The sequence below is a fragment of the Cupressus sempervirens genome, chromosome 9, assembly GCF_028749045.1.
Source record: "Cupressus sempervirens isolate cs-2001-9-10 chromosome 9, ASM2874904v1, whole genome shotgun sequence".
Lineage (NCBI taxonomy): Eukaryota > Viridiplantae > Streptophyta > Pinopsida > Cupressales > Cupressaceae > Cupressus > Cupressus sempervirens.
The window spans coordinates 327,686,128-327,712,000 of NC_143126.1; the positions used below are offsets into that span (position 1 = coordinate 327,686,128).

A 25,873-nucleotide genomic window follows, 5' to 3' on the forward strand; every position below is an offset into this window, starting at 1 on the left:
AATCCTTTTAGACGAAAGACCTTTGCATGGTAGCTGGAAAAAAATCCAGCAGTTAGCCGTGACGAAACTCTAAACTTTGGCAAAATTTAGAGTCCTAAACACCATGGCAAAGAGAAAATCTTTAGATCTTACCCACTACGAACATGTGCTTCAAAACTCTAAAAGTCATGATCAGGAGAGTGTGGAAAAGGAGGTTGGTTCATACATGCATACATTTCAGCACTATACAGAAGTATCTGATATCGGACATATCATGGGAGTGTTGTAAATCATTGTCCAGGATGTACTCACAGAAATCACAAAGTCTATTGCAGATGATGAAGACTGAATTTACACTACAGAAAATGCATCCTATGGATTTGCAGTGCATTGGAAAATTCTTGAGATCCTTGGTACTCGTGAATGTTTCCCTGTTCAGATGAAAAATGTTGTAACTTTAGTGTTCTGCAAGTGGGTGTGAATCCTGTACACCTAATGTATGCCAGTCATGTTTAAAGAATCCTTCACATGACCAAAGCAATTCTGCAGCGATCATCCAATTTGTAGGAGAGTAGAAGTTGTTATGTTTCTTCTGGAGCATCCTCATTTTCCTGAGTTGCTGGAATCAGATGATGGCCATTCTCAGCACATCACTCTAGTACTTTATATAATTTGTCGACAGTGTTATGAAGTTGACCAGGATGTACTAAGGAGGCATTGAATCTTATTGTCACAGGGTATATGCAGATTGTTTCAGATAACAAGGATTCAAAGATCTCCATGCATATGCAAAGATATTTGTGACTCTTTCCAAATGCTCATACAGCCATGGGGTTCCCCTTATTGTGATGAAAGCCCAGAGGCTTTATTAAAGAGTGCTGCTAAGACCTTTAGAAGTACTCCTTCCATATTTAAGGAAACAACAATGTGAATGTTCAAATCTGTTACAGGAAAACCAGAATGACAAAAGAGTGGCAAGTGAAATAGACTTTGGATCTCTTCTTTTTCCATGTTTATCAGATTAAAAAGAAAGTGTATGGCTGGATGCTTGTACTGCTGACTTTCAAATATGCTCTGCAGAAGACGATACTTTGCTCTCCATCCACCGTATTCTTTAAAACAAAAAATACACACAAGCTGCATCGAGTGTGGTGTTAGACAGTTCATACTGGCATGATTGACTGGAATATGCTAGCCCAATAAGTACATGAAGACACAAATAATTTCGTAATCCCTTAAGTGGTGTTGTCTAGTAATTTCTCTCCAATAATGCAGATGAATGGAGGAAAATTTATTAGTATAAATGTGCAGGACAGGAATCTCCAGCAGTTTCAAGTTCTCGAGTATAAACACGATGATGGATGCCTGGGCTTCGCATTAGAATTTCACACGTCTTGCAACTGACTCATGATAGGATGAGCACGATCCTGCCACAATGCCGACACTTCATCCATTCATCACTCGATATCTGCAGGAATTGAAATATAAAGACGGCAATGAAAAAATATATCCCCGATGAGAGAGAAGGCCCAACACCGAAAGGAGGAAGATGTTGTTTGAGACACTTAGGAAGAAGGAAGGTCTTTTGCGAATGATATGGTGCTATCCGTAAACTCCAGCTTGAATCAAAACCAGTGAGCATATGAAAGGTCAATTTGGCATACGAAAAGATTATATTACAAGTTCATAAGAACCTGTGCGTGCGTGACCAGATATTTAAGCAGTAACAATAGTCCCTCAAAACATTCCTTCGTCCATCCATTTGCTATTCAAAGACAAAATAATAAGCAGCGATGATATATACCAGTATGCAGGAAAGACCGATAAATTGAAAATAGGTATAACGCCTGATGAAATTACTAAGGCAGGGATACTATGGGATGGGCTTGGGCTCTATTTTTGTGGAGCGGGGGGCTCCATGATAATTTTTTAGGGGGGCTAAAGGTTTAATTGGAACCTTTTCCTACAAAATAGGAGCCCCGAATTTTTAGCCCTCTCAATTTGAGCGAGTGAAAAAGGGGTGGGGTTGGATTTAGCCCCACCAGCTTAGGGAAGAATTCTGCCATTTGTCAACAACTTACACTTCATTTTGCCACCAAAATGAAATCCCACCAAACAAATTTATGAATTAATTTTATTTTTATTATTAAAATTCATGAGACAAACAACTTCCTTGAATTTAGGAGCTAATTTTTTTAAACGGATTCACATACAAATCCATAGAACCGCTTCCCTTTTTAAATCTTCCTAAAATATCTCAGCGGCACCCACTCTATTTTTAAGGAAACAGGTGCCCATGGAACCCCAGCCTACGAGGATTAATGAGCCAGCAATCTCAAAACTAAGGCGCACAAATAATTAAAAGTTATTGAATGCTACAGTTTATTGTTAAAGGAAATTACTTTGAACAGGTGCAATTATTAAGCGGGCATTAGTTTAAAATATTAAACACATGAAGTGGTGTGTCTAGAGGTTGTGACTTCTTAATGTTGAAATGTCACCATAGATATGGTATAAATAATAATAAAATGTTTTACAAAAGAAAAAAAAAAAAGACATCCGACATTCAATTTTTTTTTTTACAAAGAAGTATTATATATTTTGTACAGAGGGATAAGTGTTGAATTTCATGGATCGTTGCAAATGTACTAACAATTGTCATTGTATTGATTGTGTTCCAAATGCAAATGAAGGCTTCTAAATAAGAAAGGAAGAGGCATGTCTCTACGGTTAATCATCACTAGTTAACATATTAATATATTAGTAATATAAATAACCATAAATATAATATATTATTATATAATATGTATATTATATACAATAATATATATTATTTAACATGGATAAGTATATACAGGGAATGATGATTTACCAATAACAATAATGTATATCAGATTAAACCAATCTGACTGAAGCTACAACTTTAACACTCCCTCTTAGCTCAAGAGGATTTGTAGAATACATTATGCTCTCAAGTATATGAAGAGATATCATCTTAGTATGATATTCAATTCACTATGAGGTTACATTTCTCACCTTTCATAACACACAATTGAAACAATTTCCATAACTTTAATATAAGCTTAAACATCACTTTAAGTGTAGTGTATAATAGTAACTATGTCATGGTGTCCGGCAAGATCCGGCCCAAAGAACCATAACAAGTTATCACGGTGTCCAGCAAAATCCGACCCAAAGAACCATGATGAGTTGGTTATCATGGTTTTTGGCAAAATCCGGATCAAAGAACTATGATTACATTTGCTCCTAGACATCCAACACATTTAGGTGCTACAAGTTAATGTAGCATATCTAGGAGATAGGTCAAACTATTGATAAGGTCGTCACCTTTCATTACATATCATATGCAAAATAGTAACCACCATGAACCAAGTCAAAGAGTGGTACAAAGGCTTTCACCTTAATTTTCTCTCATCGAAAAGAATGCATTACAAGGAATTTCACTTAGAACTTCTCCTCATAGAGAAGATATCATTCACAAAGGATTGCACTTCAAAATTCTCCCTTAGAATAAAGATGCTGGGAAGTTAGGTCTAGTAGTTACTCCCTTAGAGGCTCTCTTCCCCCAAGGATTCTTGTCAAACTTAGTGTGAATTTGATATCAATCTTCCGATTTTCTAGTGATGAGTCAATACTTCCTCATGATGAACTCAATAGTAGGCCCATCAAAATCATGCAGTTACATACATGTATTTCTAGACTCCCTTTGAGTATCAATCTTCTAAGCTCTTGCATTGCCTTCGAAGAAGTGTCATATTGCCTCTTAATGTAGAAGGATACTCATAATCTCAATTATCAAGGATATTTGCTTCAAGAGCCTCACTTTATCCAGCCTGATCACAACTTCTTTTAAGCTACTTTCATAAGCTCCCTAATGTGCCATTCTTCTTTTCCTACAAGATCAAATTCAAATACAAAGGAAAAGATCAAGGCAAAATAACTCTTATAGTATGTGTAGAATTACAAATAAGAGAGTGAATACGATGAGAAGATAAATGTAATAGTCAAGGCTGATGAATACTTATATGTACATCCTTCATGAAAGTTTCTCAATGAAGGTCCATATGCATCAAAAACTATTTCCATATAGGCATTTGTCAAATAATGGGAATAAAACATTGGTTATTCTTTCCCCCTTCAATGTAAAATTCCTACTTATTCCATTTTATAGAGTTTTCAGTCTTTATCAACCTCTATATCATTGTCTCAAAGGAAAAGAGCAAGGCACATAATTCTTATAGTATAATAAATAAGAGAGAAACTACAATGAATAGACAATTGTAATGTTCAATGAAAATAAATACTTGTTAGCATCCTTAATTGTCCTCGTCATCGTTAGTGTGGTAATTATACATATAACATTGAATTTCTTTCTCCCTTCTTGTAAGATATCATAAAATATCAATGATTTCTTAAATAAACATTATTTATATAAATTATCTTTTTTTTTTTTTGAAATTCACAATGTTCTACACATGTACATTCATACATACATATATATATATATATAGAGTTACCAAATGTACTACCCATTATAATATTTGTATTATATTAGAAATTGATTATCAATAAGACATACCTTAAAATCACCTTTACCCTTCTTTACACGGTAGTTTGCTATGCATCCAATACCTTATAACAATAAAGTCATCCACTTCTTATTCATATTTAATATCTGTCTCGATGTTTCTCTGTGTCCCACCTTTATGCTACGCAAGTTACCTTCTTTTAAGTTGATTTGACATGGTGGACATCATTAATGATGACTCTGTTAGAAAAGACAGGGTTGTCGTTGCACCAAAAGATCGACCTGTTAATCCCCAAAATAACCAATAGTCTTATAGAACCACAGGAGGCGGTTAAGCCATGTCACGAATCTTGCAAGGGACGTTGGCCCACTACCAACAATCCCCCTCCCAGCGTCACTCGCCATGTTCAGCCGGATTCGAACCTTTGACCAAGCTTTGATACCAATTGTTAAGAAGAACAAGGTTGTCGTTGCACCAGAAGATCGACCTGTTAATGCTTAATACAACCAATAGTCTTATAGAACCACAGGAGGTGGTTAAGCCATGTCGCGAATCCTGCGAGGGATGTTGGCCCACTGCCAACAGACTCCCTTCTTGCTTGCCCACTAGTTTTGTTCTGTTTGAGCATGAGAACGAGTCACACTCTCGAGTAGTGCAACTTGCACATTGTATCCACCCCAACCTGTCTCCATCAACAATTCACTTTGACCCTGCCATATTTGCTAGTGTAGCCTGGTCAGCACCCCATTGTGACATTGGAACTGGCATCTGACTTGGAAATGACGACCTATTGGTCCATAAGCATGTGATCCATCGATCACATCCACATTGAGTCAAGTCCAATCTGGATTCTCGGCAGTCATCCGAGCTCGCATTGGAGACAATTGATCAACATTCTAATTTGACTAGTGGTGAGATCATTACTATCACGCTTCCTAAACTCAGCGAGACCCCCAAACATTGGATTTTCTCCCCATCTAAACAAATCTCACTCCACAAGAAGAGTCAGTCAATATCTCAAGTCTTCTAATCTCATGCAGGTTACAATCTTCAAATCAATATGTCGATATTGTTCCCAAACTTATTATCACCAAGACCTTTTTCTAATGAATCGATGACATTGTTTGATAATATCAGCGAATCGATCATGATAAGGAGCAGAATCCACAGAGAATGGCTCACAGGTGGAATAAAGGAGCTGAGTCAAAGTTTCTACTGATCAACGTATATACGTGTGGAGGGTGAACATTTATCCATCGTGTGGATTCCTCAATGGATGGGAAATATTTTTATCCTCTCAACACTTCGCATACAACACCCAATAAAAGACTCCTTCAAAAATACTGTCGCCAAACGAATGTCTTGGAATATTGCCATTGCGAAGAGAGTATGAATGCTCAACTCAAGAATAAGAATAGACAATGAGTGAAACAAAGGATGGTAATATGTGAGATAACACTATTCCTCTCCACGCTTAGAATTTCGGTAGGCCTAAGGATAAATCCTTGTAGACATAAGAATCCCACTCAGACCCAACACAAACTTTGTTATCCTAAAAAGAGAAGTTCGATTATATATTCACTATTTTGCTAGCAATTTTTGTGCATGCACAAGCATTTGACATTTGCAGTAAAAGCACCAAGCAAGCACAAGCATTTCATTCCTTTCTGATTTGTGTCTGAGCAGTCTGTTGGTTATCAAAATCATCTGTTAGAAACCTACAAGCCTTGCCTACTCGATGCTAGGTATCTAACTGATTTTGGCCAACTTGACAGGATTAAATCCAATCCTCTACGCCTTTGGTTCCGCTGGACCAAGGCCTGTTTACCTGAATCCTGGATGGCAAAACTCAATTTCCAAGACAATTTATAGCGGATTACAGTAATCAAATAAACTCCTCAATTGGCAAGCATCAAGGAAAAGTTCTGAATTGTAGTTAATGTTTATTTATCTTCAAACTTAGATTATTATTTTTTAACTTTTGTCTGTTTGCTGAAAAAAAAAAGTTTAAAACAAATTACTATTATGAATATGATTCAATCTCCTTCAAAGAAAAAGTTAAAAGATTGCCAGCATATAAGTTCAAGAATTCACGAACAGATTAATGATCAGTGCCGAATCTCAATGGGTGATAGAGTCAAATTTATATTCTTTACATACAACTTGATGATAATAATGATATTGTATATGTTAATAACTTAATTATTACGATGCCACGAGTTGATTCACCTTTGCATATTCAGATTAGTCTGCAATAATTTAACCTTAATTTGGATAAAATCATAAAACAGATACAAATAGAGGAAAGATAATATATTCCTACAATATTTGCATTAATCAATTCTGAATAGCTGAACAATTCAATGCGCTAATCGGAATATCAAATTATAAACATATAATCATCAGAATCATAAAGGACAAGACATATACCCTCCAACTCTAAAACAAAATAAGTTTCTTACTGATTTTATTGCTGCAGTAGTTCGTATTGAAGATTCTCAGAATGTGCTGGAGCTCTATCCAATACAAATCAGCCACAGGCAACTTAAAAAATTAAGTTCAATAATCCTCAAACTTTATCTGCTTTGTTCAATATTTCAACAACTTCTTCTCAAAGAGATCTAATAATGTGCATATTCAGAATAATATGAAGGAATTTCTCAATAATATATGCTGTCTCTCAAAAAAAATTTGTCCCTTTGCTATCTCTCATGCCTACTATTTATAGAGAGTGAGAGGTTGCCTAATGGAACAACACACCTCTTCATAGCAACTAATTACAATCTTAACAAAAAAAACTTGAATAATAACTATATCTCACTAACAATCGACAGGTGCATACGCTTTGTTAAAAAGTGTAATCCTTTTATTATGCTGCCCTTTAGATCGACTTGATTGATCATTCCTTCCTATTTGGCACCGACATGTCAATACCATTTCCTTTCTTCTGGATCAAATGCTTTAATACATCATATGACTGTATCTCATGACTGTGATTCGCTCCTCTTTTATTATGCATCCTGCGCCCTTCTCCTGCATGAACCCCCAACGGTTAAACTTTAATCTCTGCATCAGGAATCTGTATGCTTTGATGCATTTAGAGAATAATGAAGGAATCGAAAAAACGTCCGATGAATGCATAACATCTGAACTCGAGATCATCATGTCCGTTGGCTCGCGTATTCACCTGCAACACAAAAAAAATGAACAAACATGAGATACGTGCCACAAATATTCCACTTTCCATGGAAAGGAACAGATTGCAGTATCCTAGTCTTCACGATGCATTTTAGTTTGCAGATAACTGGTGATAATAACAGGATAACCATCGGCTGCTCTTAACAATTTTATTATTTGCATATATGTGTAACTGCACACTAAGCAATATTTTCGGGCTCGCATCAGGAATTCTCCATTTCCACGCTTCTCTCACCTGCCCTTCAATATATATGCATGCTTATTTAACACCATTATTTATTTCCATAGTATTACACACAGGCACTTAATGCTGGCAAACTTTGTTTTCTAATCGACTGCCAAATATGCTTTCTCCGATTCCATGATGATGCATCTATCTAAGCGCATTTTCATTGATCAGTGACACCGGCCCATTCCTTGCATTTTACATAGAATATTAAGAGAGAAGGCAATATGGTCAGATCACCATGATATAAACAAATCAAAAGATGCTCGTGCCATGTGCAAGCATATCTCATGCAGCATGCAACCCATACTACAGGGATTTATTGAATCCTGAATATCGATTGCTGAAAAACTTCTGTATGTATACTCACTGTCTTAATAAATTATTTGTGAAATCAGACTGGTTATTATCCTAAATGCATATTCACCATTGAGATCACTGAAAGCTAAGAAATCGATTGTAATATTGCTTAAATGAGCACAATAATTCCTCTCAAGAATTCTGAAAAAACCATTAAATTCCTTCCTTGTAGGTGTTGAAATTAAACCAAGATGATTTGAAAGTGTTAATGCGTCCATAGCATGAACGTTGCCCTCGAACCTGGTAGAAAATAAATTAGGCAGTTTTACATGTGAGCCTTTGCCATCTGCAAAGCTAGTACCAAAACCTGTGAGCTTGAGCCATAGATCTGCACTAAAACCCAGAAAAGATCCAATCCAAGATGCCATAGAAATTCTGGTTGATTACATAATGGTTGCTCCTGAGAAGATACCTCTGAATACTTTTATTTTATCTTCCTGCTTTGTACAGATTTCTTACAAGATTCTGCCTCTTTGAATTACCTTCGAACATCTGTTGTTCATCAATCAGCCTTATTTTTTCCCTCATGCAAATCTCATTAATCTTATGAGCCCAATCCTTATTATCTTTGGCCTACATGACCTCTTTGCTAATCACATTTAACATAAAATATCCTCCATTGCACGATGCTTAATTTGTTCAAATTTGATGATCATTTGTAAGGCTTTGATGTGGATTGTTAGCTTCTAATCATGGTGTTCAGGATTCCAAATTCACCAAAATTGAATGTTCCATCACAGTCTACATGCACAGGCCCATCATGATGATCTCTGTCAAACCGAGAGTCTTAGACATTTCCCCTCCACTAGCTTAGAATTTCGATCTGGCATCTCAAACAGTGCACACGCCAAGACCATCCATTCCTTGAGCTATGGCATATAGAAACCAATAATTCTTGCGGAGTTATAGTTATTTTGATAGCCCCTTTCAGATACTCCTTTATACTCTTATCTTCCATTTGCAATCTAGCTCTGATACCATGTTGAGTTTCATGGATCGTTGCAAATGTACTAACAATTGTCGTTGTATTGGTTGTGTTCCAAAAGAAAATGAAGGCTTATAAATAAGAGAGGAGACATATTTTATGAAGAGACATGTCTCTACGGTTAATCATCACTAGTTAACATATTAGTAATATAAATAACCATATATATAATATATATTATTTAACATGGATAAGTATATATAGGAAATGATGATTTACCAATAACAATAATGTATATCAGATTGAACCAATCTGACTAAAGCTACAACTTTAACAACAAAGAGCTTAAATATGATTTTGTAATATATTTTATTATTATATTTCAATGATTTATAAAAGCTTGATGGTTTTTTATTATTTAAACGCATGGAGAATTAAATTGCAATTGATTCGTTCTTTATAATCATTTTTTAGTTTTGGAAACAATTTTGGTCAGATAAGTGGACGAAGTCATCTATGACATTTTAAACTTGATCATCACAGATATTGTGAAATATTTAATTGTTTCCGAATTTGTGTCTAGTCTGTCTCGCCGACTTTAGGAGTTAAAACACAATCTGGACTAGTTTAGAATTGCATATATATATTAGATGTGTCACATCTTGATCATTAAACTGTTTATAGTTTATGTGCGTAGAACATTATAAAGTTGTACTTATAATCTTCATTGTAGTTGACTCTGTTGCCTGAATAAGCTAAAGCACTGGTCTTTTGTCATTGAAGCATTGGATTTATATTTGAAGTCAGAAAATCTATAATTTCCTTACAAGCATAAAATCCATTGTTAAAAAACCATATACAAAACATTCAATTCAAACATTCAACATTCAGCTTTATTTTGATCGAGTTTAAGGACTTTGTCAATGGAAGAACTCTCCAAAGCTTAAATTCGTTGTAGAAAAGCTTTGAACCAAGTGATCAGGTTTGAGGAGAAGGTCTACCCACTTAGGTGTAGGGGAATCAAGGTGATTCTCGTTCGTTGACCAAAATTGATTGTGGAAACCTATTGGAGAAGTGGCAGGCTCTTGGATTTCCAATTTGTGGTTTTGGGAACCAACAAACTGATTGCAGTAGATCAAACAAGAGTTAATCGAAGGTTGCCTCTGGATATAGCATAAGACCCTCATCAAAGTACTATTGACAAGCATTATTGAGCAGATACTCATTTGCTTTCAATAGAGTCTTGGCTTCTATTAAGTGCAGAAGCTCATGAAGTCATTAAAATGTATAAAGAATCATAAATTGAAGATTTGTACTCTATCACGTAGAGTAGCGACATAAATGTTTGTTTCCTACTCAAGACGATAATGACCGACTTGAGAGAAAAAACCAAAGCTAGCACACAAAGTCATCTTCCAAAACAGTAGATACGACCCGATAATATGAGGCGCAATTAATAGATATCTCCTGATAAAGGTAAGAGATGAAAAATGCAGAAGATCTCAAACAAATTGCAAACTAAGAAAAGTTCTAAGCAATTTGAAACAATAACGGAGAGTCCTTTATCGCTGATTTCTAATCTGGTTTTGATACCATGTTGAATATAGATAGATAGATAGATAAAAATTTTAACGTCCACGAGGCCAAAAAATAGCCTATGGGACAGAAGTAAAATGGACTATTTCTCAATGCTATTGATATCTCGACTTTTAAAGTGTATAGGATGCCATTGTATTTTTTTTTCCTGATGTTCAGATGTACTCAACAAGGCTTGATCTCTGGTGAAGTCATTTAGAACCATTCAACTTCACCAGTACACCAATGACCTATATATGCCCAAAAATAAATGGTAAACAACAATGAGGAAAACGTAATAGATACAACATAAACACGAAAAATTACTATGGGAAACCCTTCCACAGTTTAAGGGAAAAACCTAACCACACAATAAAAGATCACTTTATTGATAATAAAATATTCAAATGTAGAATGGCTTTCACTTGATGTGATATATATAGCACATAGAGAGACTCTTCATATAACAATCGAAGGTCCCTTCAAATTCCCAAAATATGAATCTTGTTTTTCAAATACAACTCTTCGTATTTCCATGCCTCAATGCATGTTTCAAGACATCTCTTTATATTTAATATTACAATTATTATCATAAATGTCCTCTTCAGCCGAAGGTGACCATAATGGTATTAATGCCCAGAGAGAAAGATCTCTATCGTGGCTATAGTTTTCAACATTAAGCCCATTAGGACCTCTTCCCCCAAATTCTCACAAAGGACATTGACCGTTGACCTCATTGGGGAGTCTTGCAAGGGGCACTACCCATTACCCAAGCCTCCACCCCCCATTACTAATGTTCTATGCAATCATTGCCATGTTTTTAGTAATTAATAGGTTAAATTTTACTTACTATGCCAAAGTTTCATTTTCAATTCTTACACCTCCTAATTTGCTCTCAAATGTCTACCGACCATTGTTAATATTCAATGCAATCATTGCCATCTATTTAATGTTTATAAGTTTAAGCTTCACTTGGTATGCTAAAGCTCCACTTTCAATTCTTAAGCAATTTTTTGTAGCTATTTTTTCAAGAAATATGAATAAGTGTGTTATTCATGTTTATAGATTCACAATATATGTTAAAAAACTAGGTGAAGTTGCAATTTAATTAATTAGCTTGATGTGAACATTTGAATTTTACGTTTGTATTTATAGCTTTATTCTTTTGTGAAGCTTTTGCATGTGATTTATTTGTTGCAAATATCTGGCACAATAGCCATATATTGTACATTATGTTTGCCTTTCAATTACTGTTATGTAATGATATCTCCCTTTACCCTGTTTTTCTTTAGAATCTATGTATACAATGAACTCCTCGGCATTTTCTTTTTGTGTGCCAAATGGTTTTCATTCTCTCTTTATAACTATTGATTTTATTTTAACATTAAATATTAATTTAATAAGAGTTGTTTTGATTGCAGGGTAAGGAATGCCCTTTCTCTCACGATGCAGTCCCCATTACTAAATCTGAGGTATGGCAGAATAAAAATTGTTTGTATTGCATCTTCGTATGATATGAATGATCCAAGAAATCTATGCATTAAAATATCCCTCCATGGTTTTCTGTTCCTTCACTATGTAAAGTGATGTTGTTTCGAGTATTGATTGTGACATGAAAAAATGAGCTTATAATCTTTTACTATTCTTGTGACACTGTATGCAATGAACTTGCAAAAAGAATACAAAAGTCCGTGCAAAATTATACAAATTTGAGAGAAACTTAATATCCTTATTCTCTTCATAGTGCCGCTTTTGAGGAGAAACCTCCCAATAGAGCTTGAAATCTAATTGTAAACATCCATGGTACCTTCTTCCAAAGAAGTCATTACTATGTAGAGTCTTGCTAAAGAAAAGTACTGCCATCCAATGCATGTAGGTAACTACTTTTTTCTGACTATCAGGATTACCTACAAATGATAAATATCCATAGTTACACTGCCTGCAAGATGGGGGGATGGCGGGACAAGTTTTCGAGACGGGGGAACAATGGGGCCTTGATTTGGGGACGATGGCAAGGGACGGGGGGGAAGCAAGGGTGTATAAACTATACATATTGTACATAAAATGCTAGTTATGAAAAGATGTACTACAATTATACAATATAGATGTTAAAAAAATTAAATATTGCACATTGCATTAAGTTTTGAACTGGAACATCATGATTCATGATCAAATGACAAACAATGAACATTGAACATCAGCAAATGAAAATGTCAAATTATATAATTTTAAATTTATAATATATATCAGTCTTCAGATATAGAAATGCAAATGTGAATAAAAATGAAGAATGAAAGGTTTTTGAACAAAGGAGGAAGGAATGGGCCCCACATCCCATTATAACAAAAATAGAACCAAAAAAATTATAATAGTGCCTTTTCAAAAAAAAAAATTTAATGTCTCCCGTCTTGTTGTCTCAAGTGCATCCACGTCTCAAGTGCGCATCTCGGATGCGGCCCGATTTTGGTGGGGGGACGTGTCCCCGTGTTACATTGTAAATATCCAATAGAGATTACTCTCCAATCATAAATATCCATGGTGCCTAAATGGAGCTCAAATTTTTGGCGTCCATTTGAGAAATGATGTTGGAGATTCATGATTTTATGACCATTAATGTCCTAGAAACAAGCATGTCATAAAGAGGGATGTTCTACTGAAGATAGAAGAAGAATACATTGAAAAGATATGTTTTCAAATATGAGGCTTCAAGCCAAAAGGGCCTTAGTAATCTTCGGCTCATCATAGCAAAGCGGGAATGTTTGCAATTCGAAGTTTGAGGAAAACATATAACAATAGAACTACCAAAGCAATATATCCATCTTACTATGGCCTGCCGAAAATGGTCAAGCAACTAATTTTGAATCAAGACAAAAGGATATTGGATGGTTTCAATTTATCAGCTCCTGTACTTCAAGATCTCTAGATAGCATGTAAGCCACGAATTAATAAAGATAAGCAACCATAGGCATGTGATAAAGACAAAACATTGAAGGCATACAAAATTGCATGTATGACAGAATTGAAAAAACCTATATCATTATTTTGAAAGCCCGCTAGCAACCTACTTTGTAGCAGTGAGTTTTCTTTCAAAGCTATGAATGTGTATGCAGCAGAATCATGACATATTCTTGGGATATCCCAATGGGATAAAAATTTATCATCAGAAGCCTCTATATCTCAAAAATGATTGTGTAAGGATATCAAGACATCTTCCTTCGTTGTCCACTAGTGTTTCAAGAACTAGTTGAGCAATTGGTGAACGAAAAATGCTTTTTGAACAAGATCAAATATATATCTGATGATCATTGTCAAGATGTGAAAGATCCAAAATGATAACCAAGAATCCTCCGTCAAAGAAGTAAGGGTGTCAAACAGATTACAAATCCCCTCTCCATTTGTATCCAACACATGGCACATCCTATACCTTCAATGTGGTGATGACATTACTATTGAGAGATGCGTTATGAAGCAGAATAGGAAAACATCGCAGAAATCAAAGGGAGCAAACATACTTGTATCTCAAGCCAAAATTGTGGAGGATCCAGTATAGCATAGATTGGAGGAGCCATACGGATATAAAACATAGAGTTTTGAAGAAAATTGGTAATGTTGCACCATAATACGAAAGACAGATATCCACTTGGATGTTTTGCTGCCTCTAGAGAGACTAGGGATGAAGAATAATTCATGAATCAGATGAAAACAAATCTAGTGCCACCAAGGATATCAAGATGTAAATATGTCACAATGGAGTTTACTGTTTCTACATTGAAGAAAACAACACAATTTTTAGTATGAATGGAGCCGCACGAGCAACAAGGGAACTTTTGACTTGAACGCACACACATATATGAGGAGTTATGATGTTCAAGGAGATGGCAATATACTGCATATATTTATAAATCAAGCAAAAACTGATGAAGAAATTCGACAATTGGTGGATTTCCTATATGTTGAATATCAGCTTCGAGATCATGACAGAGACAAAGCCCGACAAGTAAATTGAGATAAATATTGGTAGCCGCCCGTCCTTGGTGAATCCACGAGTGTATGCATTTAGAAGATTAAAGTGACGGCAAAGTATTATCACCAAAGTCTATCTCGCACGATTCAGTGGACAATGCCACATAATGTGTTTACCATAGTTTATAAATAAATAATTTACAAACATTTAGTTCATTTAAAAAGTGGCGCGACTCTCTAAAAAGTCACAATATCAGGTATATAAGTAAGAGATTTCATTTGTAAAAAGGGAGGAAGTCAAGAAGACACATTCGACATTCACATTCAAAAAAAAGCATTTTATATATACTTGTATGGAGGAATAAGGGCTCAATATGGCTTTGTAATATAAATTTCTATTATTTTATTTTTATAATAAAATAAAATGTTCGGCGTGGAGATTTAAAATGCAGATGAATCGTCTTTTGTAATTATTCTTTGGAATTTTGTATACAATTTAAATGTCGGAGAAGTAGACATGGTCATTTAGCATTTTAAATTTGATCATCACAGATATTGTGAAATATTAAATTGTTTCCGTATTTGTGTCTAGTTTGTCTCCCTACCAAAGGAGTTAAAATTCAATCTAGACTAATTTAAGATTGTGTAATATTTGGTTTGTCGCATCTTGATTATTTAATTGTTGGTAGTTCAAGTGCTTAAGAACTTTATAAATTTGTACATGAAAATTCACTGAAGTTGACTCTATTGCTCGGTGAGCAGAGGTACTAGTCTTTCCATTATTGAAGTCACAAAATCTATATCTTCCTTCCTACAAGCATCAAATCCATTATTTACAAATATATTACAAAACATTCAATTTAAACATTCAACATTCAGTTTCATTTTAATTGAGTTCAAGGACCTTGTCAATCGGAGAACTCCAAAGCTTAAATTTGCTTTAGAAAAGCTCTGAACCAAGTGATCAGCTTCGAGGAGAAGGTCTACATGCCTAGGTGTAGCGGAGCCTAAAGTGTAGGGGAATCAAGGTGATTCTCATTCGTTAGCTAGAATTGATTGCGGAATCCTATTGGAGAAGTGGCTGGCTCTTGGATTTCCAATTTGCGGTTTGGGAACCAATAGATTGGCGACTCTTCTGTGGAACTATCCATTAGATATTTTGGAAGTTTACCTACTTTGATGTAAAAATGATCTTGATAACTTTTACTCACCCCATTCGAGTCCACCAACAGATTGGCGATTTGCTGGGGAGTCTCTCGTAATAGGCATTGTGCAGTTACCCAGAGTTTCGGATTTCGTAAGACTGGAATTAGAAAGGAGTTATATCAGTTTGTTCAGAGGTGTATTTTGTTGGAGGTAAGAACCCAAAAGATCAACAAATCAATACATTCTTCGAAGGAGGTGGCGATACTATTCAATAAAGTTTTCAGTTGGTAGCTTTGCTGAGGGAGAAGACTCAAAAGGAAATAATTTGATCACCTAACATGGAAAATATGTACTATGATCAAGAAGCGGATCTGTGTTAGACCATGGAGCAAGTAGACATATAGCAACTTGATGCCTTTTTAAATCTAGAAAGATATGAAGGCGAGACATCGGCACATTTGTTTATAAGGATGTTGAATATTTTTCAGGAGATGCATTCAGACATTATGCCTTTACACAAGGAATTGATAAGAAAATTTCGTGAGTTGGGAATCTCACCTGGTGACCCAGATTTGAAGCTTCTCTTTCAAATATTGGATGAAAGTTCAAGTTATGTATCTCCTTTGGATGCATTTTTGAACTTAGAAAAGCAAGAAGAGGAATCTGCAATACAATTCTTCATGAGAATGTTTAATGCTTATCAAGAAATACCTTCAGAATGCAGACCTCCATCATCCGATCTTCTCAACAGGATGCAGGAATTAGGCCTCTTATATGATCATCAGTTTCTTAACTTTCTCAAACTTACGGATAATGTACTAGTTCCAGAGGAGAATGAATTCAAGACTGAAATAATATATGAGTCTAATGATATTTCAAACTTAAATGGAGAAGAAATTTGTGGACAATCTGAGAAGGAATCCAATTATGATGATACTTATATGCCTTCAACTGACAGTGAATGTGAAAACGAGGAAGAGGATTCTCTAAGTGTGGAAGGAATTTCAGCTTTATTAGATCTGGAATATCAAAAACACTGAAAGAAATGGTCCAAATTTTTTCTCAAGCCACCATGGTGAGCAAGGTGATGGATCGGTGCATTCTAAAGGGATACTAAATGAAGGAGATGGTAATTCACAGGAATCATATAGTGAGCATGAAGTAGAACTACATACAATGTATGAACATGGAGAAGTTTCAAAAGATAATGTTGATGAAGACATTAGTCTTGTTGATGACACACTTGATGATCCAAACGAAAGCTCTCATGAAGGCATACCGGAATATTCTATGTTCCTAAATCCGTTGTTTGAAGAGCACACAGAAAGGGATATGTCTGAGTTCACTATGTTGTTGAATCCATTATTTGAAGAGGATTTTTCATACAATCAAGTCAATCAAGTCAATCAGCATCATAGTAGCAGGCCCAATGATAATTTTGAAAGAGATAAAGCTCAGGAAATGTGTTCCAAAGATGAGACATACATTAATGAGAAGGAGTTGAATCAAACATGTGAAGATGATATTAAATCAGCCGAGCGTAATGAGGAGAGTATGTTGGAGAATAGTTCTGAAAATTGTTCCAGCATCCTACCTGATCAAGTTCTTGATAAGAAGGAAGTTCTTGAATGCAAGTTATCTTCGAATTCTTTTTGTGAAAATGGGTCAGATTGTATGCATAAAGATCTTCCACCTAACAAAGACGATAGTGTACTTGATGACTTCTCAGAGGCTAAACATAAATCAGATCCTAAATACTACATTGAAGAAGTAGAGCCAATAATGATCATTTGTGAGGACGGTGCATCTAATACAGGTTTGATGTATGAGCAGCAGACTGAAATGATGAAAGGAAAGCATATCATGATCAGAAGAAAGAAAGTGTTGCATGATCAGAACTATGTGTTTGATAGAGGAAAGAAGTAATGTTCACTTTTGGGGGGCCTTGGGCCACCCAATTTCACCGTGTATCGTGTTAAGCATGGGTGCATGGTCTGCTCCTCCAAAGAAAGTTGGAATCTCATTATGCCCACAAGGGGCATATGTCCCCAATGAGAGCCACTGATGGAGCTCAAATTTTTGGCCTCCATTTGAGAGATGATGCTGGAGATTCATGATGGAAATATGACCATTAATGTCCTAGAAACAAGCATGTCATAAAGAGGGATGTTCTACTGAAGATAGTAAGAAGAATACATTGAAAAGATATGTTTTGAAATATTAGGATTCAAGCCAAAAGGGCCTTGGTAATCTTACGGCTCATTATAGCAAAGTGGGAATGTTTGCAATTCGAAGTTTGAGGAAAACATATAACAATAGAACTGCCAAAGCAATATATCCATCTTAGTAGGGCCTGCCCAAAATGGTCAAGCAACTTATTTTGAATGAAGACAAAAGGATATTGGATGGTTTCACTTTATCAGCTCCTATACTTGGTATACCTTCAAGATCACTAGATAGCATGTAAGCCATGAATTAAAAAAGATAAGCAATCATAGGCATGTGATAAAGAAAAACATTGAAGGCATACGAAATAGCAAGTATGACAAAATTGAAAAAACCTATATCATCATTTTGAAAGCCCGCCAGCAACCTGATCTATAGCAGTGAGTTTCCTTTCAAAGTTGCGAATGTATGCAGCAGAATCATGACATATTCTTGGGATTTCTCAATGGGATAAAAATTTATCATTAGAAGCCTCTATATCTCAAAAATGATTGTGTAAGGATATCAAGACATCTTTCTTTATTGTCCACTAGTGTTTCAAGAACCAATTGAGCAATTGGTGAACGAAAAATGCCTTTTGAACAAGATCAAATATATATCTCATGATCACTGTCAAGACGTGAAAGATACAAAATGTGTAATGTCCCCATCTTTTTAGCACCTAAGTGGAGTTCTTAGCCTTCACGTTCTCCAAAGGCCAAGTGGAGAAATAAGGGGAAATTGATTAAATTAATTTCTTATAAAGTCATTAAATAAATTAAAATTAAATGGTGACTATATTTAATTAATTTAATTAATTATTGTATTACAAGGGAGAAGCTTCTAGAGAATGCATTAATTATTGAGGGAGAAGCCTCTAGTAATTTAATTTTTTAGAAGCACAATTAATTATTGTATTGCAAAGGAGGAGTTTCTAGAAGAGTGCATTAATTATTGGAAGGGGGAAGCTTCTAGTAAATGCAATTAATTAATATTTCATTTCCTTCTAGAAGGGTGTAGGGAAAGTATAAATAGAGGTGGGAGCTTCATTGTTTAGCATCAGATTATTGTGAATTGCATTTGATAAGAGCTTGGAGGTGTGAGTTATAGATTTGTTCTTGGCATTAGAGGACGTCTATCCTCTCTTGTGTCATTCTAGATGTCATTCCCTTGGGGTTTGTCCTTTGAAATTCATTGCTATTTGTTCAGTTATTGGGCATTTCTAGGGTGCCCATTACAGTGGTATCAGAGCTATAAGTCTTGCCATTTTGTGGAGGTCTTATAGGGAATTAAAAACAACATTTATGTTTGAGCATGCGATAGGGGTTTTATAATTTCCGCAATACTAGAGCAAGACAAAGTAGGAGTTTAGACTTGCAGAGCTTACAATCTAGTTCATTCGTGCAAGGGGACATACAATCCAGTCATATAGACATAGAAGAGATATTCTTTGAACAAGACAATAGTATGGGTGACCGAGATGACAGGAATACAGGATTAGATGGAGGCAGAAATACCGGTCTAGATCAGGAAAATGTAATGTTCAGGTTACTAGGTACATTAGAGGAGGGGCAACATATGCAACAGGAGCAGAATAGGCGAATGGATATGATGTTGCAGCTCACGGCTAGATAGATGGGCATCCATATTACTCCAAGTGATGCCAACAATGGAAACAATAACAATGGGGGAAATGACAAGAATAGGGGCAATGATAATGGAGGCAGAGGCAACAACAATGGTCTTGAGAATAACATTAATAATGGACATGGCAACAATGGGAATGAGGCTGATAACTTTAGACATATTGCATGCCCAGCTCGAACAACAAGCTCAAAACCTTTTCTATCCACCTTCCCACCCAGAGATCTAGTTCAACCAGTTAATGAACCGCAAATTACAGAGTTACATGATCAGTTCAGGAGGGATTGGGAGGCTAGTGGACCAGAGTTTCAGGCGGATATTCCTTCAAAGATTATATGGACTTGAGGATGAGACACATGACTAGATCAGGAGGAAAAAGTCAAAACCTTGAGCTAAGAAAGAAAGTTGGGAAACTTTCTTTACCTTATTATGATGCTTCAGGGAAGATGAGTGCACGAGCTTGGGTACAGAAGGTAGATACATACTTGCAGCTGAATCCTATGCCTGAGGAGGAGGCTATAAAGTATGCAGCTAGTCACTTGGATGGACCGGTGCATGAGTGGTGGCACCATGGCATGGTAACCTTTACAAGGAGTTCATTGAGAAGCTCATAGAGAGATTTGATACCAAGGATCCCGAATTACAGTTTAAGGAGTTGGCACAACTCAAGTAGTGGGGATCAGTTGAGACGTATATCAATGAATTTCAGAGGTTAGCTGTATTGGTCACAGATATTTCAGAGAGGAGGTTAGTAGTGTTGTTTATGGATGGACTCTCAGATCCCTTGCGAGGTTGGGTCAAGGGGCATGACCCAACTACATTACAGGAGGATACTAAAAAGGCTTGTGACTTAGCACCTTTTTCATTTAGGAGCAGATTTCAGCACAAAGATTCTTATATGAAAAAGGACAAGGAGAAGGACAAAAAAGCTTTTCACAAGGATGCTCAGCCAAAAAGAGATAAGTTGGATAATGACACTCTGAATGATTTGAGAAAGAAGAAGCTATGCTTTCATTGCAGAGAATCTTGGGATTTATCTCATAAGTGTTCTCTCAAGGCTAAGGCAAATCAATTGGAGTATTTCTCAGCAGAGGAGTCACAGTCAGAGAAGGAGGATCAACACTCTAATTCAGATGAGGATAGCACTACAGAGGAGAGCAGCATTCCTGAGAATGAGAAGTCATTGGCATGATTAATGGGGGCTCAGAAGGCAATCACATTTAAGGTCAGGGGTACTATCCAGGGGTAGAAAGTGATCTCACTCATTGACATTGGGGCCACACATAATTTTATAGATGCACAATTGGTAGCCAAGAGAGGTTTACAGACTGAGGAGCATGTTGGGTTTAGAGTCATGGTAGCTAATGGTGACAAAACTATTATGCACTCGGAAGATATCTAATCTTCACATCAGGTTTGGAGATGGCTATGAGTTGGAGGATGAGTTTTATGTAGTAGACATGGGAGACAATGATGTCATCCTCAACATGACATGGATGGCCTCACTAGTTGAGTTCACACTCAACCTAGCAAAATTGGAGATGAGGTTTCAGCATGAGGGGAGAAATGTTGCACTTAGAGGACTTTCAGATGGGACATTGCAGAGTAGTTTCCCTAACGAGAATGTAGAGACTTTTTCGGCATAATGACATAGAGTGGACAACAAAATGTTTGACTATGCCAGATTCACGGGAGCCATAGGTGAAGAGTCATCCACTAGATAACTAGGAGATACTTGGTAGGCACACTAAGGTATTTGGCGAGATTCCGCATGGGGTTCCTCCTGATAGGGGGATAGAGCATGTTATTGAGCTCGAGGAGGGAGCCAAACCAGTTATGATTACTCCCTATCATCATTCTAAGAAACACAAGGATGAGATAGAGAAGGCAATTAAGGAGTTGTTGGAGATGGGGCATATCAGGCCTAGTAAGAGCCCCTTTGCTTCAGCAATAGTGTTGGTAAAGAAGAAGGATGGAACAATGCGCATGTGCATTGATTACAGGGCATTAAATAAGAAGACCATTAAGAACATATATCTCATTCCACAAATAGATGAGTTGATTGATGAGTTACACGGTGCAAACTTTTTTACAAAGATTGATCTACGGTTAGGGTATCATTAGATCAGGATGAGGGAGGAGGACATTGAGAAGACAGCTTTTCGGTGTGACTATGGCCACTTTGAGTTTTTGGTTATGCCATTTGGGCTAACCAATGCCCCTGCTACTTTCCAGAGTTGCATGAATTAGGTATTCAGGGAGCAGCTTAGTAGATTTGTCTTGATTTTCTTTGATGACATTTTAATCTTCAATGAGACTTGGGAGGAGCATTTACAACATCTAGAGATGGTGTTGTCCACTTTGGAGAAAGAGTCACTATATGCCAAGGAATCTAAGTGCGAGTTTGGGATGACTGAGCTACTATATCTTGGGCATATCATCAATGCAGATGGAGTTTGGGTAGGTCCCAAAAAGATTAGGGCTATTGTTGATTGGCCTACTCCTATGAATCTTACACAGCTTGAGGGGTTCCTTGATCTTTGTGAGTTTTATAGGAGATTTGTTAAGGGATTTTCACAGATCGCTACACCCTTGACAGAACTTACTAGGAAAGGGGCCTTTGCATGGACAGAGGCAGCTCAGAGAAGCTTCGATCATTTCAAGAAGGTGATGTCATCATGTCCAATATTGGCTCTACCAGACTTCACGAAGCCATTTGAGCTTCATTATGATGCACCAGGTGATGGGATTGGGACAGTCTTGATGCAAGAGAAGCATCCCATTGTTTTTGAGAGCAGGAAGCTCCGTGGAGTGGAGAGGAGCTATTCCATCTATGATCGGGAGATGTTGGTTATTGTGCATGCATTGGCCAGGTTTTGGCCCTACCTAGTTGGGGGGAAGTTTGTTATCAAATACTTCATGAGCCAACGTGATTTGAATGATAGACAATAGAAGTGGATTACAAAGTTGTAGGCCTATGACTTTGACATTGAGTTTGTCAAAGGTAAAAAGAATGTGGTGGCAGATGCTTTGTCCAGGAGACCCCATATTTGTGCTCTAGCTGAGATTACCAGAGATTGGAGAAATAAGATTATGGCAGAGTATGCGAGGGACACTTGGGCCTTTGGAGTGATTGCAGGCACCATATAGGATGATCGTTATGTGGTGATCGACAGCGTGATCAAGTTTTAGGATAGGATATATTTGATTCCTTCATCACAGTTTAGGGAGGTAATACTAAAGGCATTTCACGATGAACCTACAGCTCGACATCTAGGGGTCTTTAAGACCTACAGGCAGATCCGTGAGCGATTCACATGGAAAGGGCTCAAGGATGATGTTCAGAAGCATGTCAGGGAGTGTGCAGTTTGTCAACAGAATAACGGAGAACACACATATCTTGCAGGGTTGTTACAACTGTAATGTCCCTGTCATAAAATAAATGTACTCATTTAATCTTTGTAATGGGCCGATTGATTTATTTTATCTCGGACCCATTTTGATTTAGTTTTCATAGTTTGTCACCGTTAGCTGACTTTTTACACCATTGGGAAGTTTTTTCCCGATGGATATTTAAGCACGGCTTGTAGAAAGTTGTAGGCATGCTTTGGATGATATCTCTCTGTATTACGGATTCCTGTTGGAGTTCGGCATTGTTCGCCATTTCGGAAGTGAAAGACCTTTATTTGGCTTGCACGGTTTCGGTGGGATTCAACTCTCACCCTATTCTGTCAGTGTTCAACTAGTCTGTATCTGGCAAATTGGAGTGCTATCATTATTTGCAATTCTCATCAATTTGGTGAATGTTCTTCCATATTTGTTTAGATATTATCTGGTGCTTCAAATCTTCAATGTTTGCCATTGATTTCATAATATTTCGTATTGTGTGTGCAAGCAATTATTGTGTTTCCAACGGTGTGATTCCACGCTGCACCCCTTTCATCCATCCGTATGGCCTTTCATTGTAATGTACGGCTCTAAAGTCTTCAAATACCTCACCATACGGCCCTCTAATTTCCCGTACAACTTGTTCCAAGAGACGTACGACCAACTTCCTAACATTCCGTACGGTATCCTCACCTTCCCGTATGTTGCCCATAGTCCGTACGGCTTCCTAGCCCACTGTATGACATCTTAATACTCTCATATGGTCAACCTCCCACCCGTACGGATTTCCTGTTTTGTTCATAGGTCATCCAATTTGAAGTACGGTTTGTATCTAGGTCTCAACGTGGCATACAACATCCATAGTATCCATTGCAATAAGTCGTCCTCCCAGGTTCAATCTACCCTACGGCCATTTTGCAGGGCGTGGGACATTTCAGTGGTATTAGAGCTCTTCGATCTTTGCCAGCCTGTGGACGCTGAATGAGGGTTTATTGCCGGAAGAGGACACATTCCGTTGATCGAATGGCTGATGAACGAGAACCAAGTGGTGCCGAACTCGTTGCACTTCTAAGGGATCTTGCACGAAACCAGGCACAGATCACTGATACGCAGCGGCTCATGGAAGAAACTCTCAAGAAGTTGGCAGAAAACAAAATATTTGGAGAACAGAATGGGCATAGCGCGGACTTGGTGGCGGGTAGATCACACCCTCACCCAACACACTCTCGACCTACCATGCCGACTTTCCCACCATGGACAGAGACACATCATGGAGAAAGACTTCCAACCTTCGAAGAAATAAGGGAGGACTGGAGGAATGCAAACTTGAAAGAAGACATTTCCTACAATGATTACGCAGATCTAAGGATGAGATATGCAGGAGGCAGTAACAAAGGAGGATACTTTAACGATGATCTGAGGAAAAAATTGAGAAAGGTGAACCTATCTCCATTTGATGGTTCGGGCTTCATTTCAACATAAGCGTGGGTGATGAAAGCCGACACCTACTTCCAGCTAAATCCTATGCCTGAAGAAAAAGCGATCAAATTTGCCGACGATCAAATTTGCCGCGTTGCACTTGGAGGGCGTTGCACATGAATGGTGGCACCATGGCACGATCACACTAGGGCATGATCAAATTAAGACCTATGCGGAGTTTACGAAGAGATTAATAGAACGATTTGATGGTAAAGACCTCGAGCTCAATTTCAAAGACCTAGTGCAACTGAGGCAAACTGGATCAGTAGATTAGTTCATTGCACAATTTTAGACTTTCTGTGTTGGTCACGGTCATCTCCGAGAGAAGGCGGGTCATGCTCTTTATGGACAGGTTGGCAGAACCACTGAAGGGTTGGGTGAAGGGATTCTATCCATCAACCCTGTCGGAAGCAATTAGTAACGCACGAAGCATGGCATCGTTGTCGACATCATCCTCATCCTCCTGGAGTCACTCACATCCGAAATTGCCGACATTTCCGAGAGACAAACCTCTACCCAAGTAGCCATCATTGGATGACACATCCCGACGAGAACTCCAAAGGAAGAATTTGTGTTTCAATTGCAAGGGGCCTTGGGAGCATGGCCATCGATGCCTTGGGAAGGGGAAGATCCATTACATCAAGGTAATGTCCGATGAAGAGGACGAACAGGAACAAGAGGAAATGCCAGTGGAAGATATCCAATCTAGCGGTGACACCAACATGGCCAACTTAAACCGTACGGAGAGGATTGCCGCCTTGGTACGGCGCTGAGGATCCATTGCTTTGGTTGGCAGTTCAAGGTGCACAGTTTTCTGTGTGTAGGGTATCCTTCAGGGACAAAGAGTCATGGTGATGTTGGATAGCGGAGCTACTTTGAATTTCATAAACTCCTCCTTGCTAAAGCAAAGAAATCTCCTGACGGAAGCACATGCAAGCTTTCAGGTCAAGGTTGCCGAAGGGACTTTCCTGCCTTGCACGCACCTTGTTCCTCAGTTGAGCATCACGATGGCAAATCACACAGTGACGGAGGACTTTTTCATAGTGGACCTCGCTGACATGGAAATCATTCTTGGCATAAAGTGGATGGAGACGCTTGATGAGTACACGCAGAGTTCCAAGGGGATGGACTTCGCTTTTGTGGTTGACGAGAAGAAGGTGGTCCTCCGAGGGATGGAAAATGATGGTCCGAAGGAAGTTTCTGCACATCAAATGGAGGCAGTCTTGTGGCACGATG

At 37.4% G+C, this 25,873-nt stretch overlaps 1 protein-coding gene across 1 annotated transcript in view; it reads left to right on the forward strand.

Annotated features, from left to right (window-relative positions):
• Positions 1-25,873, forward strand: part of EMB1789 (CCCH-type zinc finger family protein) — a 181,087-nt gene that overhangs the window by 111,722 nt on the left and 43,492 nt on the right. The window contains exon 5 of the mRNA XM_089800015.1: positions 12,235-12,285. Within this exon, the coding sequence (XP_089656141.1) occupies positions 12,235-12,285 (51 nt within the window). The remainder of the gene's footprint in view (positions 1-12,234; positions 12,286-25,873) is intronic.